The 20395-nt window shown below is 37.2% G+C and overlaps 1 protein-coding gene across 1 annotated transcript in view; it reads left to right on the top strand.

Moving 5' to 3' along the window:
* The window catches only part of ZNF595 (zinc finger protein 595), a 34480-nt gene extending 14950 nt beyond the window's left edge, over window positions 1-19530 (top strand). Inside the window, exons 4-5 of the mRNA XM_058430251.1 lie at window positions 15085-16041; window positions 16084-19530. Of these exons, the coding sequence (XP_058286234.1) occupies window positions 15085-16041; window positions 16084-16847 (1721 nt within the window). The 3' untranslated portion in view covers window positions 16848-19530. The remainder of the gene's footprint in view (window positions 1-15084; window positions 16042-16083) is intronic.
* The last annotated feature ends 865 nt before the right edge of the window (window positions 19531-20395 follow it).

Below are 20395 nucleotides of genomic sequence, written 5' to 3'. Positions count from 1 at the left end.
AATAAAATTTTTCTTCTCTTTTACGTGTTTTTGGCATTGTGCTCAACTGAAGTAGTACAAATTCTTAACTATGTTCAGAAATTCTCACAAAGGCAATGTGATCAGCGTGGTGTTAAGTTCATATATGTATGAAGAAATGAGGACCAGTGGTGTTTGTTTTTACGGTTTTCATTTCAAATTTGTATTTTATTTATTATTTTAATTTTTGTGAGTACATAGTACCTATATGTATCTATGGGTTACATGAGTTATTTTGATGAAGGCATGAAATGCACAAAAATAACATCAGCATAAATGGTTATTCATTGCCTCAAGTTTTTGTTCTTTGTTTTATGAACAATCTAATAACATTCTTTTAGTTACTTAAAAATGTACAATTAAATTGCTTTCGACTATAGTCACTCTGTTGTACTAGCAACTACTAAATCTTACCCATTCTAATTATTTTTGTATCCATTAACCTTCCCCACTTCTCTCCAACCCCTCACTATACATTCCAGCCTCTGGTAACAATCCTTCTGCTCTCTATCTCCATGAATTAATTTAGTTTTTAAGTCCAGCAAATGTGTGAGAACATGCAAAGTTTGCCATCATGTGCCTGGCTTATTTCTCTTAACATAATGACCTCTAGTTCTATCCATGTTGTTGCAAATGACAGGATCTTACTCTTTCTTATGATTGAAAAGTACTCCGTTGTGTATTTGTACCACATTTGCTTTATCCATTCATCTGTTGATAGACACTTAGATTGCTTCTAAATCTTGGCTAAGGTGAGCACTGCTGCAATAAAATGGAGGTGCAAATATCTCTTTGATGTCCTGATTTATGTACATACCTAGGAATGTGATTGTTGGATAATATAGTAGCTCTATTTTTCATTTTTTGAGGAACCTCTAAGCTGTCCTCCATAGTGGTTGGACTAATTTACATTCACACCAAGAGAATACTAGAGTTTTTTTCTCCACATCCTTACCAGCATTTGTTATTGACTGACTTTTGGATAAGAGCCGTTGTAACTGGGGTGAGATAATATCTCATTGTCGTTTTGATTTGCATTTCTCTGATGATAAATGATGTGGAGCACCTTATCATATACCTTTTTGTTATTTGTATGCCCTCTTTTGAGAAATGTCTATAAACATTCTTTGCACATTCATAATCAGATTATTTGATCTTATCCTATAGAGCTGTTTATGTGCCTTACGTATTCTGGTTATTCCTTTTTTGATGGGCGGTTTGCACATGTTTTCTCTCATTTTGTGTGTTGTCTCTTCACTTTGTTGATTGTTTCATTTGCTGTTTAGAAGCTCTTGATGGTGATTCTTTGCTGTTTAGAAGCTCTTTAACTTGATGTGATTCCATTGGTTCATCTTTGCTTTGGCTCCCTGTGCTTGTGGTGGTATTATTCAAGACATTTTTGCCCATTTTAATTTCCTGGAGAGTTTCACCAATGTTTTCTTGTAGTAGTTTTATAGTTTGATGCGGGGGTCTGCCTGCAGACCCTGACCCAAACGATGGATGAATAAAGTACACTGATACACAGATATTCTGTTTTGCCAGTCCAGCTGGGTGTCCAGGCTGCTTACAGACTCCCCAGAGAGTTCTGTAAAGAGTTGTGACCCTGACCAGCCAGTTAGATTCACATTTATTTAGTAAAGATTAATTGACAAAGGCTTGAGTCAACACTACTAGAGAGTAATTGACATTGTGGACTTCCCAAGTAGAAAGCAATTAAGCACCCACGGTAGATAACTATCTTTAATATTTTCCCCACCAGCTTGATTGAATCCCTACAGTTTGAGGTCTTAGATTTGAGTCTCTAATCCATTTTGATTTGATTTTTCATATGGCCAGAGATAGGGATCTAGTTTCATTCTTTTGAATATGAATATTGAGTTTTTGTAGCACTTTTCCCAATAAATATCCTTTTTTTTTTTTTTTTTTTTTAAGACAGAGACTTGCTCTGTCACCCAAGCTGGAGTTCAGTGGCACAGTCTTGGCTCAGTGCAACCTCTGCCTCCCGGGTTCAAGCAATTCTCCCACCTCAGCCTCTGGAGTAGGTGGGACTACAGGTGTGTGCCCCCACGTCTGACTAATTTTTGTATTTTTAGTAGAGACAGAGTTTCACCATGTTGGCCACTCTGGTCTCAAACTCCTGATCTCAAGTGATCCACCTGTCTCAGCCTTTCAGAGTTCTGGGATTAGGCATGAGTCAGCATGCTCAGCCCCCCAATAAATATTCCTGACACATTTGTCAAAAATAAGTTTGCTGTAGATGTATGGATTTATATCTGTGTTCTCTCTACTGTTTTACTGATCAGTCCCATGCTGTTCTAATTACTGTAGGTCTGTAGAATCATTTATAGTTAAATAGTATGATTCCTCCAGTTTCTTTTTTCTTACAGTGACTTTGGCTATTCTGAGTCTTTTGTGGATCTGTCCACATTGTAGAATTGTTTTTCCTATTTCTATGAAGAATGTCATTGATCTTTTGATAGGGATTGCATTAAATCTGTAGATTGCTTCAGGTAGTATTGACATTTAGAAAGTATTGATTCTTTTTATTCATGAACATAAAATATCTTTCCTTTTTTTGTCTTTTTAAATTTCTTGCATCAGTATTTCATAGTATTCATTGTAGAGCTCTTTCACTTCTTTACTTAATTCCTACGTATTTAATTTGTGGCTATTGTAAATGGGATTACTCTCTTGATTTCTTTTTCACATTGTTCACTGTTGGCATATCGAAGCACTACTAATTTTTAAATCCTATATTTTGACTAAATTTATTAGTTCTAATAGTGTTCTAGTTAATTAGGTTTTTTCAAATATAAAACTACATCATCTGCAAACAAAGATATAATTTGACTTCTTTCTTTCCAATTTGGATGCCCTTTATTTTTTTCTCTTGTCAAATTGCTGTGGCTGGCACTTCCAGTACTATGTTGAATAACAGTGGTGAAAGTATGCATCTTTTGTGCCTCTTCTTTTGTCTTCTTCAGGTGCAGACACCTTATCAGAATGTCCCTGGGTTTAGGTTCCCAGTTTTACAAGGTGATTCTTCCTCATCCATCCTATTGTCTTTTCCTGGTCCTAGGTTTCAGAACTGTCTGGGAAGACCACAGATGCCTATGGCGGCCATGTCTCTTGGAGTGTCTGGGGAATAACAGCTACTGCATCATTTCCTCATGGCGGACAGCCTGAGGTTTAGGGTGTAGCCTCAGGGGAGCAGCTGAGTGCCCTGATGCTAAGAGCACTCTTCTTGTTTACTTTTCATCCAAAAACCCAAATCCTTGTGGCGTTAAGATTTTCTTTCTCCAAATCCAGTTTCCATGTTTTAGAGACATGTTTTAGAGACATTGCTGGTCAGCCAATGGAATGCTCATATTGATGGGAAAGGCAGAAATAATTCCTACCATCTGGATTTTTTCAGAATTGTGAAAGGGGAAAGAGTATCCCCAACAACACTGAATGTTCATTCTAGCAAGGTGATACAAGGACCTGCAAAAAAAAAAATGTACTCCAGGCACACAGAGGCACACAGTGCAGAGGCCCTTGGGACGGTGGTCATTGAGTATTTCAATGAGTAGCATGGGGGTGGGAGGATCTATATCATAGGATGACCTGACTTGCCACTTGAGTCAGACATACCATTCCAGCCAGTACTGCCATTCCCTGGGTTTGTCATCTTGAAAAGATTGTTTACTTACTTCAGCTTTCATTTTTATTAACTGCACAGTGCATTCTATTGGTAGAGCTTGAAAAATACGAAAATATTCTCAAAGAGGCATAAAAATGTGAGTTTTAAAAAAATCTCGTGATATATTTTATTTGTTAAAAATTCTTATTTTCATTTTTTTTTTCCCTGAGCAAGGGTAGTAAGTTTCTGAAATCTGTACATTTGGGGAGTTCTTTCACACAGAATCTCAGTGCTTAGTTATAAAAATATTACTGGGTGAAAAGAAGTAGGAAAAATTTTCTTCTTTTATGGCTGCAGAAAAGTGAATACATTTCCACAATAAATTGTGGTAGATAAATTGGTGATTTATAGAGATTTGCCAAAACACCAGTTTCTTTTTTCTGCATAGTGGAGAATTTGCGATAGTGGATAAGTCTACTCTGTATCCTGTTATCTGCATGTTTGAGTTTAATGTTAAATTCTATGGACTAGGACTTGACATTCCTGGAAGTGCTCATAAATGATTGCTTAATTATTTGTTATTATGGAAATAATACCTAAATGATGTTTGCTGTCTGAAATGGATATTTTGGCTTTTCTTGTTGAAGTATGAAATGTAAGTGCCTTCTAATTTCCATTTCTCCTGTGAACATAAGCACTGAGTTTGAGGAATTCTGCTGGATTCTTCAAACACTGAGTTCCTTTTGTATAAAACGAAGGGAATAACCTTGACTGGGAATCAGACCTAAGCCCATTAATTGCAGGGTAAGGCCAATCTTGACACTGTCAAAGGATGTAATCAATAGCCCAGTTGTTACTTACTGGGGAACCTTTCCTGCAGGTGTCCCAGCCTGGCTCAAATTAGACATGGAAGGAGCCTTTATACTGAGAAGCTACAGAACCCTGGAAAGCTGAGTATCCACAGGCAGACGCAGTGAGAGTTGGGATGGGAGGTTTCTTGTGATGTCCTCTGAGAGGGTGTAATTGTTATTGTCTTGGGGCTCTTCCTAGATATTGTCAAATAAATTCCGATGAGGTAAGAAGTGACTTTATTCTAAGGAATATTGCATTGGGGAAAGCACCAAGCATAAGACCTGCAAGCATCTCCAAAATGAGGCGGAAAAGGGCTGTTTGTCATACGGAGGAGCAAGCAAGATTAGAAAGAAGGTGTGAGGGAGAGGGCAGAATGGATCAGATTCAGGATTGGAGAATGTTTCACCCTGACATCAACCTGTTCTTGGGAGGGACCTGAAGAGGGGTTGCGTGCTATCTCAGACTGAAGGTGGAGCAGAGTCCAGGGGCTTGGGTAAAGGAGAGAAACTTAAGCAAACTTTGGTTAACAGGTATTCTGTTCAGAACACTGAAGACAAAATTATTTGTTTATGAGGGAAAAATGAGAATCTGGAGTCTGTGAATTTGAGATATCTAAAGAGGGAACATCATCAAAGTCAATGAAAAGGTGATTTATTAGCAATAAGCTTTTTTTAATAGGGCACAAAGGATTGGAGAGACCATAGTTAAAACTACCAAGATTCACTAACCCACCTCCTCTTTTCCCTCACTTTCTTTTGTCCTATATATTTTTTCCTTTTGGCTTTTACTGAATTATATCCAATATTAATAATCTGGTAAACATAGGTAAAATGTTTTTATTAAGTTCTGTGAGTAGTTTTATCAGATCCTTTAACTTGAGGGAGGGAGTTATGGAAGCCCATGATTTATAGACAGTTGCTCTGAAGTATAGGTGGGTCCCTGGGGCTTGTGACTGGCACGTGGAGTGGAAGCAATATTGTGGGACTGAGCCCTGAGCCGGTGGGGTCTGTGCTGACCCTGGTGTTGTCAGAATTGAGTTGTTGAACACCCAGTCGGAGATAGAAGTTTGGTTGGTGTTCAGCAAACTCCATATATTTGGTGTTAGAATAAAGATATCAGACTAGGTGCGGTGGCTCACGCCTGTAGTCCTAATACTTTGGGAGGCCACAGAGGGCAGATCGCTTGAGCTCAGGGATTCGACACCAGCCTGGGCAATATGGTGAAATCTTATGTCTACCAAAAATAAAAAAAAAAAATTAGCTTGGCAAGGTGGTGCATACCTGTACTCCCAGCTGGGGCTGAGGCAGGAGTATCACTTGAAGGCTGGGATGTTGAGGCTCTCCAGATTTATGATGTATCCTGGAGAATGTTCCATGTGTGTTTGAGAAGAATATAAGTTACACTGTTGGTTGAAATGTTATCTGTATATGTCTTTTAGGTGTAGTTTTTTAGTGCTATGCAAGTACATTGTTTTCTGTCTGAATGATGTGCTGTGTTAAGTAGGGCAATAAAGTCCCCTAGTATTATCATATTTGTCTGTTTTTCTACATCTGTTAATATATGTTCATATTTTTGAGACAGGTCTCAGTTAATTTAGAAAGTTTATTTTGTCAAGGTCGAGGACACACACCTGTGACAGGAAGTCCTGGCGACATGTGCCCCAGGTGGTCGGGGAACAACTTAATTTTATACATTTTAAGGAGACATAAGACAGCAATCAATATATGTAAGAAGTACATTGATTCGGTCTGGAAAGGCGGGACAACGTGAAGCAAAGGTGGGAAGACTTGAAGTGAGGAGGGGGCTTCCAGGTCATAGGTAGATAAGAGACAAATAGTTGCATTCTTTTGAATTTCTGATTAACCTCTCCAAAGGAGGCAATCAGATTCACATCCGTGTCAGTGGCGGAGAGGTGACTGAATAGAATAGGAGGCAGGTTGGCACTAAGCAATTCCCAGCTTGACTTTTCCCTTTAGCTTAGTGATTTGGAGGCCCTAAAATTTATTTTCCTTTTACAATATATTTATGTGCTCCTATATTGGGTATGTATATATTTTTAATTGTTATATTATTTTGACAAATTAGCCTTTTATTACCATATAGTGAAGTTCTTTTTTTCATAACATTTTTTTTTTCCTAGAAATCTCTTTTGTCTGATATGGCCACTGCTACACTCTTTTAGTTATTATTTACATGGAATATTCTTTTTCATCCTTGAACCATTAACGTGTGTGTGTCCTTAACCCTAAGTCTCTTGTGTGCAGTGTATTGTTGCAGCATATTGTTGCACACTCCTGACCTCGTGATCCACCTGCCTTGGCCTCCCAAAGTCCTCAGATTACAGGCGTGAGCCACCACACCTGGCCAAGTCTTCAGGTTTGTTTCTGGGTTCTTGGCATTTCTCCCCTCCAGATTCCTGGGTGGGCAGGACTTCTCCCAGACTCTAGGTGACAGTGACTGGAGCTGGGTTATAGGGCTGTTGCCTGATTCACAGTGGGAATAAATTCAGCCAGCATGCCTACAGTGACACATACAGGTGCGTTTTTTGGCAGGTCCCAGGTTAGGAAAAACTTCTCCTGGACTTTGGTTGCACGGACTTGGAGCCAGGTTATAGTGCCACATCAAGATCCACCACCAAATAAATACTGGCAAGCCTACATCCAAGGGCACAGATGGACGTTTCTCTCTGTGGGTCCCTGTGTGTTTGGGATTTCTTCCACACAATGACTGACTTGTGCAAGGGGTGGATTTTAGGCTAATTCAGAGATCACAGACAGAAGCAACAGGCTTTTCACCTGAGACACAGGACATTATGAATTCTTCTAGGTGTCTTGGCAGATGGTGCTGGTGGCAGAAACAAAACCAAATGTTCTACAGCTAATTCTACAATGAGAATTGAACATATTTTTTAATTCTGTAGCTGGGACTGTGATGGGCAAGCATACCCATGCCACTCAAGGGCATGCCCTCTCAATACAGCCTTCCTCAGTCTTGGGTTCTTCTGTTTTTATGATACATCTATATTACATTCAATATTTTATAGGTAAAAATTTTCAATTTTTTTCAACTCCATTTTACTGGGGAGCTTTTTTCATGTAGGTTCTCCTCAATTATTTGATTTTTGTTTTGTTTGTTTGTTTTTGAGGCAGAGTCTCACTCTGTCACCCAGGCTGGAGTGCAGTGGCGTGATCTTGGCTCACTGCACGGTCTGCCTCCTGAGTTCACACCATTCTCCTGCCTCAGCTCCCCGAGTAGCTGGGACTACAGGCGCCCGCCACCATGCCCAGCTAATTTTTTGTATTTCTGGTAGAGACGGGGTTTCACCATGTTAGTCAGGATGGTCTCGATCTCCTGGCCTTGTTATCCACCCACCTCGGCCTCCTAAAGTGCTGGGATTACAGGCGTGAGCCACCGTGGCCGGCCTTTTGTTTTAATCTTTATGTTTGCCTGGTAATTTTAAACTCTGTACCTTTTATGACCCTGTGGTATTTAATTCAAATAAAAATCATTGGGTTTCACTTTGAGCAAATTAAAATGTACATACAAATCAGACATTTCTATTGCTTATAGAAGTTATCTATGTGGTATTTGCATGTATAAATATTGTCCCTACTTTGTTTGTAAATTATTTATTCACTTGGGTGGTCATCAGTGTTTTCTTGTGTACGTGAGTAGTCAAAGAAACTGTAAAATTACCACCTATTTGATTATATGTTCTGTGAGAGAAACAGTTTTATTATTTGAAGATGATTTTTGAAAAATGTAACCTTTTTAGGTAGATGTAAATATCTAATTGTGATTACAAATTTTAAATTGCTAACTTAAACATTTTCTTTCTTTCTTTTCTTTTTTTTTTTTTTGAGACAGAGTTTCGCTCTTGTTGCCCAAGCTGGAGTGCAGTGGCGCAATTTCAGCTTGCCGCAACCTCCTGCCTCAGCCTCCTAAGTAGCTGGGATTACAGGCATGCACCACCATGCCCAGCTAATTTTGTATTTTTAGTAGAGACAGGGTTTCTCCATGTTGGTCAGGCTGTTCTTGAACTCCCAACCTCAGGTGATCCACTTGCCTCGGCCTCCCAAAGTGCTGGGATTACAGGCATGAGCTACCGCCCCCGGCCAATATTTTCAAGAATACGGTCTAGTGGTGTTAAGTACATTTACTTTATTTCACAGTGGATCTCTAGGTTAATTTTACCTTACAAAAGTAAAATTTAATACCTTATAAACAATAAGCTGCCCTTTTTTTCTCTTCAGCTCCTGAAGAACACCATTTTACTTACTCTTTCTATAATTTTATAATTCTTCTCAGTGTAATTATATAATGTCTGTTTCTGTTTGACTCATTTTATTTAAGATAATGTTCTCAGGCTTTGTTTTGTAAGAAGTGTCAGAATATCTTTCTGTTTTAAAATGAAATAATATTTAATTGTATGTGTATGTCACATTTTAGAAGTCTGATACTGATCTCTAAAGGGACATTTGTATTATTTCCAGGAATTGTCTTTTGTAAATAACAATGAATGAACATGCATGTGTACATAGCTATTTAAAGTCCTGCTTTATCATGTGGATAACTAATATTTCTAGCACCGTTTGTTGAAAAGACTGTCTTTTTCCAGTTGTGTGTTCTGGACATCTTTGTTAAAAATCACTTGGCTATAGGTTCATGAATTTGTTACTGGGTTTACTGGATACTTTGATCTCTCTGTCTCTTTTTATGCCAGTATTTTGCTGTTTTGCTTATTATAGCCTTATAGTATATTTTGGAATCAGGTAGTGCAATATCTCCAGCTTTGTTGTTGTTGTTTTTTTTTGCTCAGGATTACTTTGGCTATTTGGGGGTCTTTGGTTGTTTCCTATAAATTTTAAGCTAGTTTTTTTTTTTTTCATTTATTTGAAAAAGTCATTGGTATTTTGATAGCGATTTCATTGATCCTGTAGATCACCTTGGGTAGTATAGCCACTTTTAAATATTATTTCAATTCATGAGCAAGAAAATGTTTTTCAGATTTTCTTTTTTATAATTTTCATTTAGAGTTTCCCTTTTTAATTAATTTGTGTAGACATTTTTTTTTTAGGTGAATGACATGGATGCAAAAGGATGAGACGGAGTTTCGCTCTTGTTGCCCAGGCTGGAGTGCAGTGGTGCGATCTCAGCTCACCGCAACCTCCGCCTCCCAGGTTCAAGCAATTCTTCTGCCTCAGCCTCCCGAGTAGCTGGGATTACAGGCATGCACCACCACGCCCAGCTAATTTTGTATTTTTAGTAGAAATGGGGTTTCGCCGTGTTGAGGCTGGTCTCGAACTCCTGACCTCAGGTGATACGCCCGCCTCTGCCTCCCAAAGTACTGGGATTACAGGCGTGAGCCACCGTGCCCTGCTTGAGCATGTCTTTGTGACTTAAAAAACTCAACAAATTAGATATAGATGGTATATACCTCAACACAATAAAGGCCATATATGACAAGTCAATGGCTGATATCATACTGGACAGGAAAGGGAAAATTTTATTTTTCATTTTTTTATTTTTGTCATGCTCATCCATGTGAAAAGACCACCAAACAGGCTTTGTGTGAGCAATAAAGTTTTTTAATCACCTGGGTGCAGGCAAGCTGGGTCCGAAAAGAGAGTCAGCAAAGGGAGATAGGGGTGGGGCAGTTTTATAGGATTTGGGTAGGTAATGGAAAATTACAGTCAAAGGGATTGTTCTCTGGCAGGCAGGGACAGGGGTCACAAGGTGCTCAGTGGGGGAGCTTCTGAGCCAGGAGAAGGAATTTCACAAGGTAATGTCATCACTTAAGGCAGGAACCAGCCATTTTCACTTCTTTTGTGATTCTTTAGTTACCTCAGGCCATCTGGATGTACACGTGCAGGCTTGGACTCAGAGACCTGACAATTTTACTTTAAGTTCTGGGATACGTGTGCAGAATGTGCAGGTTTGTTACATAAGTATACATGTGACATGGTGGTTTGCTGCACCTATCAACCCATCATCTAGGTTTTAAGCCCCGCACTCATTAGGTATTTGTCCCAATGCTCTCCCTCCTATTACCCCCCACCCCCCGACAGGCCCCAGTGTGTGATGTTCCCTCCCTGTGTCCATGTGTTCTCATTGTTCAGCTCCCACTTATGAATGAGAACATGTGGTGTTTGGTTTTCTGTTCCTGTGTTTGTTTGCTGAGAATGATGGTTTCCAGCTTCATGCATGTCCCTGCAAAGGACGTGAACTCATTCTTTTTTATGTCTGCAAGAGCAGAAAACTTAGGATGTTTTCATTTTACATTATAATGTAAACATAATGACAATATTTCACTGTGTATACTAAGTGTGGAGCACAAATCAAATATAGGTCAGTGATAGGTCTATTTCCAATATAAGAGTCTCTGTTTATCTGTATGCATATTGTTCCTTATTGTTTATGAGTGTATACTTGTTCTGTTTGTATACAATGGTGATTTTACCCTGCCTAGGTGAGTAGTCATTGAAATTCTTCTAATTTTACTCTCCATTTATTTATAAATCTGTTTTTCTATGTGTGGGAGAAACACTTTTGTGATTTGAAGATAATTAATTTCAAAAACCGTCTTACCACTGTATCTGTTTTAGATACTATTTTTGATTGTCAACACATAAACTTTACAATCTTAAATATTTTTAAATATTCATCTTAGTCGTATTAATTATATTGACATTGTTACTCACTATCTCTAGCATATGTTTATCTTGCAAAGCTAACACTCAGTACACATTAAACAACTAACTACCTTTTCTGTTTTCTGGCCCTTTACAAAAACAATTCTGTTTTCTGTTTTAGAGTCCAACTGCTTTAGATATCTCATGTGAGTTGATTCATACAGTTGCTCTTCATGGTTGACTTACTTCATGTTGCACAATGTCATCAAGATTTATCTTTATTATAATTGTTACGATATTTTTTGCTTTTTACAAGCTGGAGTAATATTTTTAATTTATTCATTTATTTGGTGAGAAATTTGCATTGCTTTCATTTATTTGCTTTCAGTAACAATGCTACAATAATTATGAGTGTAGAAATTACTCTTCATGTGACCATATGTGTGAGCGTGTGTATTTTTGCTGGATTTTATTTTATTGATCTAGCTGTTCACCTGTATACCCATACCAAATTTTTTAAGTTCTTTAGTTTTGTATATGTTTTGATATCATGAGATGTGGGGCCTCCAACATTGTTTCTCTTTTTGAAGATTGTGGGGTGCTTCATTGTCCCTTGAAATTCCCTATAATTTGGGGGTTGCTATTTCTATTTCTGCAAAAATTTAATTAAAAATTTGACGGAGATTGCATTTAATCTGTAGATTACATCAAACAGTCTAGATATCTTCATATTATTTGAAACGTTGAACAAGAGCATGCTAAAGTTTGTGTTGTTTAATTTCTATAAACGTCCATTTTTTAGGTTTTTTTTTTTTTTTTGAGATGGCGTTTCACTCGTGTTGCCCAGGCTGCAGTGCAACAGCATGATCTCAGCTCACCACAACCTCTGCCTCCCAGGTTCAAGTGATTCTCCTGCCTCAGCCTCCCAAGTAGCTGGGATTACAGGCATGTGCCACCACACCTGGCTAATTTTGTGTTTTTGGTAGAGATGGGGTTTCTCCATGTTGGTCAGGCTAGTCTTGAACTCCTGACCTCAAATAATCTGCTTGCCTTCGCCTCCCAAAGTGCTTGGATTACAGGCATGAGCCACCGCACCCAGCCAGTTTTCTTTTTTTAATTAATTTCTACTCTCATTCCAGTTTGGTTATTAAAAGTAATCTGTAAAGTTCCTATTTTTAAAAATTTGTTAAGACTTTTTTGTAGCCTAATAGGTGGTCTATCAAGGAGAATATTTTATGAGCTATTCAGAAGGGTATGTATTCTGCTTTTGTTTAAGAGTGTTCTCTACAATTCTATTAGACATAATTGTTTTATACTGTTTTGAAGTCTTCTATTTCCTTATGAGTATTCTTTTCTGATTATTCATTACAGAAATTGAGGTATTGAAATATCCTACTATAATTATATTGCTCTCTATGTCTTGCTTTACTTCTGTCAGTATTTGCTTTATATATTTGGAACCCTAATGTAAGACACACATACACACACACAAATATATGTACATACACACATTTTTCAGGGGTTCCTAGTAAATGAACATTTTTAATACAGTTTGTGTTCTTCTTTGTCTCTTAGGAGCTTTTAGTTAAAGTAAGTTTTATGAAATAGGAGTTTTTTCCTTTAGATGTACTTCGGGTAATATTATTTTGACCTCTTCTGTTTGGTTCTTTGCATAAAGTTTTTTCTTTCATCTTGCCTTTTTCAGGCTCCTTTAATCATTAGATCTCAAGTGACTTGTAGAAAAGCAAGTTGTCAGGCACAGTGGCTCACGCCTGTAATTCCAGCACTTTGGGAGGCTGAGGCGGGTGGATCACGAGGTCAGGAGATCGAGACCATCCTGGCTAACACGGTGAAACCCCGTCTCCACTAAAAACACAAAAACAAAATTAGCAGGCGTGGTGGTGGATGCCTGTAGTCCCAGCTACTCGGGAAGCCGAGGCGGGAGAATGGCATGAACCCAGGAGGCGGAGCTTGCAGTGAGTTGAGATCACGCCACTGCACTCCAGCCTGGGTGACAGAGTGAGACTTTGTCTCAAAAAAAGAAAAAAAAAAAAGAAAGAAAAGCAAGTTGTATCTTGTTTTTTGATTTCTTAAATTTATTTGGTGCATGTATTTCCAACGGAAAGTTTACTTCATAAATATTTAAATAATTTGCTGAAATGGAAAGGCTTATTCATATTGTTTTATTAATTGTTTTACTTGATTATTGTGTTTTTGTCCCTTTTCTGTCTTCCTTTGGACTTTTGTGTGGATAGATTTTTACTTCTTATTTTATTCATGTTATTTTATTAATTGTTTTACTTGATTATTGTATTTTTGTCCCTTATTTTCTTTTCTGTCTTCCTTTTGACTTTTGTATTGATAGATTTTTACTTCTTATTTTTTCATGTATCCATACAGATACCTACTTTGTGGTATCTTGGAAATTACATAAAATTTCTTAAAATAGTACATTTTAAAATGGTTATTTCAGTTGCATTTGAAAATTCTTCCTCATTACATCTGCCCTCAACTTTGTTATTAATATCACTAATTATATTTTTATGTTACATATTTATTAACAGATTATGATGAACAGTTTTTGATCATTTTTATGCTCTTTAAAATTTTAGAGAATAATTAAAATGTTTTCTGCAGTATCATGATAATGGTACAGAACTTTACATTTGTGTATGTTCATGTCTTTCCCAAAAGGTTTATTTTCATATGATTATGTTTTGTTTTCCTGCATCATATTATTTTCAGTGGAAGATACTTTCTTCAGCATTTCTTTTGTAAGGCAGGTGTTGTGCTAATATACTTTTTCAGCATTTGGTTATCTTGAAAGAGCTTTACTTTTTCTTCATTTTTAGGACAGTTTTGGATATTATAGTATTCCTACTTAACAAGCTATCTTTCTTTCAGCATTTTAACTATATCACAATTCCTTCTTGTCTAAAAAAATGTTGTTGACAGATTCACTGGTTAAGACCACACTTATAAATGACACATCACTTTTATCTTGCAGCTCCTAAGATTCTCTGTCTTTGACTTTTGAAACTTTGCTTATGTATGTACCTTTTTATAAATCTCTGTATGTATCCTAGTTGAAGTTCGTTGAGCTTCTTCATTTTTTACATCCTTCTTTTACTTTTGGAAATTTCTCACTCATTACTTTTGTATTTTTCACCTCCACAGTTTGTTTTTTATATTTTAACGTTTTCATCGATATTCTCATTTGTCTTATTATATTTAGTTGTATGTGTTCCCCTTTAGCTCACTGACAGTTATTCAGGTTAAATTTTTTAAATTTCTACATCTTCATTTTTTATGGTTGTTTTCTGAAAAGTTTTAAATTTTTTAATTGGGCCATGTTGCCCTAATATTTTGTATATATCGTAACATCTGTTTGTTCATGTTTCTTCTTATGGTCTCTAATCACTCTTCTACCTATTCCCTGTATTTAACACTGCAGCCTGCTCCTGAAACATTTACATTTGGTCTTAGCAGACCCAAGCTGTTCTTTCAAAGTGTAGCATCATTTCTCTCAGCTCTGTGTTGGAGACAGAAACCAGATTTTGTAAAGACCCCAGAAAGCCAGAAGTAAGGATATGTGTATCAGTATTTTTCTTCTAAGTAAGAACCCAGGAGTTGACAGTTTACTCCTATAGGCACAATGCTATATTGGGGAGGAGGAAAGCTGTGGTGGGTAAATATTACAAACCTTCCTTCCTGTTCCATGTGGTTCTTAGTATTGTGCGTACCTGAGGCACTGCATACAGTTAACTCATTTACAGATTTTGCACAAAGGCATTTTGGTTAGTATATTTTTGTTACATGTCTGTGAAGAAATTATGGCCTTTGATATTTTGTTATGCTATCTTACTAATGTAGTTTGTATACATTTTCTACATTATATTCGTAAAGTATATTCGTATGAATCTAGTAACTGGGATAATTTGTTATTTTTATTTCTTTCAGCTATATGTTCTCCTTTCAGCCAAGACCTTTCACCAGTGCAGGGGATAGAAGATTCATTCCACAGACTAATACTGAGAAGATACGAGAAATGTGGACATGAGAATTTACAATTAAGAAAAGGCTGTAAACGTGTGAATGAGTGTAAGGTGCAGAAAGGAGTTAATAATGGAGTTTACCAATGCTTGTCAACTACCCAGAGCAAAATATTTCAATGTAATACATGTGTTAAAGTTTTTAGTAAATTTTCAAATTCAAACAAACATAAGATAAGACATACTGGAGAGAAACCCTTTAAATGTACAGAATGTGGCAGATCATTTTACACGTCACACCTAACTCAACATACAGGACTTTGTGCTGAAGAGAAACCCTACAAATGTGAAAAATGTGGCAAAGCCTTTAATAGGTCCACATCACTTAATAAACATAAGAGAATTCATACTGGAGAGAAACCCTACACATGTGAAGAATGTGGCAAAGCCTTTAGAAGGTCCACAGTTCTGAATGAACATAAGAAAATTCATACTGGAGAGAAACCCTACAAATGTGAAGAATGTGGCAAAGCCTTTACAAGGTCCACAACACTGAACGAACACAAGAAAATTCATACTGGGGAGAAACCCTACAAATGTAAAGAATGTGGCAAAGCCTTTAGGTGGTCCACAAGCCTGAATGAACATAAGAATATTCATACTGGAGAGAAACCCTACAAATGTAAAGAATGTGGCAAAGCCTTCAGACAGTCCAGGAGCCTGAATGAACATAAAAATATTCATACTGGAGAAAAACCCTACACGTGTGAAAAATGTGGCAAAGCTTTTAACCAATCCTCAAGTCTTATTATACACAGGAGCGTTCATTCTGAACATAAACTTTACAAATGTGAAGAATGTGGCAAAGCCTTTACTTGGTCCTCATCCCTTAATAAACATAAGAGAATTCATACTGGAGAGAAACCTTACACATGTGAAGAATAGAGAATTCATACTGGAGAGAAACCTTACACATGTGAAGAATGTGGCAAAGCCTTTTATAGGTCCTCACACCTTGCTAAACATAAGAGAATTCATACTGGAGAGAAACCCTACACATGTGAAGAATGTGGCAAAGCTTTTAACCAATCCTCAACTCTTATATTACACAAGAGAATTCATTCTGGGCAAAAACCTTACAAATGTGAAGAATGTGGCAAAGCCTTTACACGGTCCACAACACTGAATGAACATAAGAAAATTCATACTGGTGAGAAACCCTACAAATGTGAAGAATGTGGCAAAGCTTTCATATGGTCCGCAAGCCTGAATGAACATAAAAATATTCATACTGGAGAGAAGCCCTACAAATGTAAAGAATGTGGCAAAGCTTTTAACCAGTCCTCAGGCCTTATTATACACAGGAGCATTCATTCTGAAAAAAAACTTTACAAATGTGAAGAATGCGGCAAAGCCTTTACTCGGTCCACAGCCCTGAATGAACATAAGAAAATTCATTCTGGAGAGAAACCCTACAAATGTAAAGAATGTGGCAAATCCTATAACTTATCCTCAACCCTTACTAAACATAAGAGAATTCATACTGGAGAGAAACCCTTCACATGTGAAGAATGTGGCAAAGCCTTCAATTGGTCCTCATCCCTTACTAAACATAAGATAATTCATACTGGAGAGAAATCCTACAAATGTGAAGAATGTGGCAAAGCTTTTAATCGGCCCTCAACCCTTACTGTACACAAGCGAATTCATACTGGCAAGGAACGTAGTTGAATGACATTTCTAGAAATCTCTAATTCCAGTGTCTTCAAACAGCAAATAAATGGAAGAATACTGTTCCCATATAAACTTGTATTATTTTTCTTATTTTAAATTTTTTAAAATTTCTGTATCTACATAGTATGTGTATGTATTTATGGCTTATTTGGGTTATTTTGATACAGGCATATGACATGTAATTATCACATCAGAGTAAATGAGTTATTCTTCTCAAGCATTTCTTCTTTGTATTACACACAGTCCAGTTATACACTTTAATTTTTTTTTTTTTTTTTTGAGACAGCATCTCACTCTGTCGCCCAGGCTAGAGTGCAATGGCACAATCTTGGCTCACTGCAACCTCCGCCTGCCAGATTCAAGCAATTCTCCTGCCTCAGCCTCATGAATAGCTGTGACTACAGGCACGTGCCACCGTGCCCAACTAATTTTTTGTATTTTTAGTAGAGACAGGGTTTCACAATGCTGGCCAGGCTGTTCTCGAACTCCTGACCTCATGATCCGCCCACCTCGGCCTCCCAAAGTGCTGGGATTACAGGTGTTAGCCATCACACCTGGCCACTTTAATTATTTTTAAATGTACAATTATTTTTTTACTACAGGTTATTTTATGATTATAAGTATGTGAATATAATTATAATTCACATTTCTAAGTCATGAATGCTTTTTAAAAAGTTCCATATTTTGAACATGTAGCATCTCTCTGCAAATAAATGCAGACTTTGGTTTTGATTTACATGGAGTTAAATATGTAAATGTATTGCTCTAAAGATAAAATTTATGTGTAAGAAAATTATGGGGCAAGCAGTTGTGTTTGTGTGAGAGTTTGTATCTGTTTTCCAAAGAAAATAGCAATATTGGAACAAAGATTATTTTAATAAGGTGGATAATTTACTAGAAATCTAGAAACCTAAAACATTCTGAAATCAAATCTATATTTTCCTCTATTACTGTAAAATTTAATGGATCATTGTTGAGACTCTCCCCATGCAAATTCTGTTTTTATTTGTCTGTTACTCATGCTAGAGCTATAATTGACTTCTTTCTTATTTTTTTTATTTTTACTTTAGTAAGTATTATGTAAGCTGGTCAGAAATTATAATTTTGTAAAACTTAGTAGTGCACACAAAATTTTTAGATGTAAGTTCACAATTTGTGTATTAAGTTATATTTTAGTTAGGACAATTTCATTTTATTGCTTTAATTGGATAACCCTATATGAGCTGTTTAGTTATTCCTTTCACTTTTTATAATTGACATAAATGAATTTATTGTGCCAATTTTTTCAGGTAAGTACTGGGAAAACTTTATAATTCATGGGATGTTTTGATATATAATTATAGTAAACATAAGAAAGTACTGGGTAATAGATGCTCCATAATTAGCCATAAATATTTTTTTTCTGGAGTGAGTTTGTAGCTCCAAGTAAGAGAATGAAAATGTCTATAGTGAAGAAATGGCAGTCTGCATGTGGAGAGAACATCTGTTCCCAGGCTGCAAAACTGACTCATTCTGAATTTAAAGAGAATCTCTGATTTTATTTTCTAATTATCTTTAGTTTTGGGATATCTTTGTGTTTATTCCCAGCTATGTATGCCTCACAGCCCTTCTTCTTTGTGTTATGGCTACAGTCTTCTCACTGTTCTCTTTGCCATGTAATTTCATACAGACTTTCTACATTCTGATTGGAAGTTTGAAATTTTTTAATGTGGTAAATTTTTAACTGGAGTGTTTGAGGTTATTTATAGCTTATCAATGCAATGTTTAGATCACTTAATTGAGATGAGTCATTTACTGTCCTCAGGGGCATTGGTGGGACATGAAGTGAAACACCAGGACCTGGTTCTGGAGTTATAGAGGGCAACTCCAGTCCCCAGTATGGGCCCCAGCCTCTGGCACACTGGTGCATGCCAAAAAGTACTCCTCAGGCCATGGCTACTCTGATCAGGGCCCTTGCTGCTGTCATTGTTGTCATCTGTGCTTGCAATCCCCTGGTGGTGGCTGTTCTCCAGGTGGCAGATGACTTTGCTCCCAGCATTCACACCTTTTTATTCCATCTGTGCAGGAGTACTTTATAATTCTGAATGTCTTCTAAAAATCATTTTACTTAAGATAGCTCATATAAATGGGATTATATACTCTTTGTCACTATGTTTCTGGTGTATTTCACTAAATATGTCTTAAAGTTTTGTGCTTATTGTAGCATGTGCATAATTTGCTATCTGAAGGTACAGCCATATTCCATTGCCAACATAAGCTATATGTTACCCATTTATCAAGAAATTTAAGTAGCTGTCACCTTTTTGTGTGTAGGGGGTTGGGGAATGCTCTTAAAAATATATTTGTGCAGGCCAGGTGTGGTGGCTCACTCCTGTAATCCCAGCACTTTGGGAGGCCGAGGCGGGTGGATCACGAGGTCAGGAGATCAAGACCATCCTGGCTAACACAGTGAAACCCCGTCTCTACTAAAAATACAAAAAATTAGCCGGGCGAGGTGGCAGGCGCCTGTAGTCCCAGCTACGCGGGAGGCTGAGGCAGGAGAATGGCGTGAACCCCGGGGGGCAGAGCCTGCAGTGAGCCGAGATCGCGCCACTGCACTCCAGCCTGGGTGAAAGAGCAAGACTCCTTCTCAAAAAAAAAAAAAAAAATATATATATATATATATATATATTTGTGCAAATGTCTATTCCAGGTCCTGCTTTGCATACATAGATTCCCAGAAGTAGGATTCCTGGATTGTATAATTTCTCTCTTCTTTCTCTTTCTCTTTTTTTTTTTTTTTTTTTGAGATTGGGTTTCACTTTGTCACCCAGGCTAGAGTGCAGTGGTGCAGTAATGGCTGACTGCAGCCTTGACATCCCAGGCTCAAATGATCCTTCCACCTCAGTCACCAAAGTAGCTGAGACTTCAGGCACATGACAGCATACCTGGCTAATTTTTGTATTTTTTTAAGAGATGGGGTCTCACTGTGTTGCCCAGGATGAACTCAAACTTCTGAGCCTTAGTAATTCTCCCACTTTAGCCTCCTCAATTGTTGAAATCACAGGCATGAGCCACAGTTCATTTTTAATATTTTGGAAAACCTGCATCCTACTTTTATTGAGGGCTGCATTATTCTTTTCTACCAACAGTGCATGGAGGTTCCAGATCCTACATACTTGACAACATTGATTACTTTTCATTTGTTGAATAGTGGCCATGCTAATGGGTGAGAGTTAAGAGTTCATTGAGATTTTGCTTTGCATTCTTCTCATAAGTGATTTTGATTGTGTTTTCTAATTCCTCTTGGTTATTTGCATAGCTTCTTTTAGGAAATGTCTTTGAGGACACTGGTCCATTAAAAAAATGGAGTTATTCACCCTTGGTGATGGTTATGTTTCAGAAGTCAAATGGTTGATGGCATTTGTACTCCACTTAGTGTTTCCCTTGATGTGTGGATGTGCAGAAGGTTTTGAAAGTTTGATATAGTACCTTTTCTAATTCTCTTGTTGCTTCTGCTTTTAATGTAATATTCAAAAAAACCTGCCAAAACCAATGTTACTAGG

This window comes from Hylobates moloch, unplaced genomic scaffold (assembly GCF_009828535.3).
Source record: "Hylobates moloch isolate HMO894 unplaced genomic scaffold, HMol_V3 SCAFFOLD_17, whole genome shotgun sequence".
NCBI lineage: Eukaryota > Metazoa > Chordata > Mammalia > Primates > Hylobatidae > Hylobates > Hylobates moloch.
Note: the sequence above shows the minus strand (reverse complement) of the source record. Positions and strands in the feature narration are given on the sequence as shown.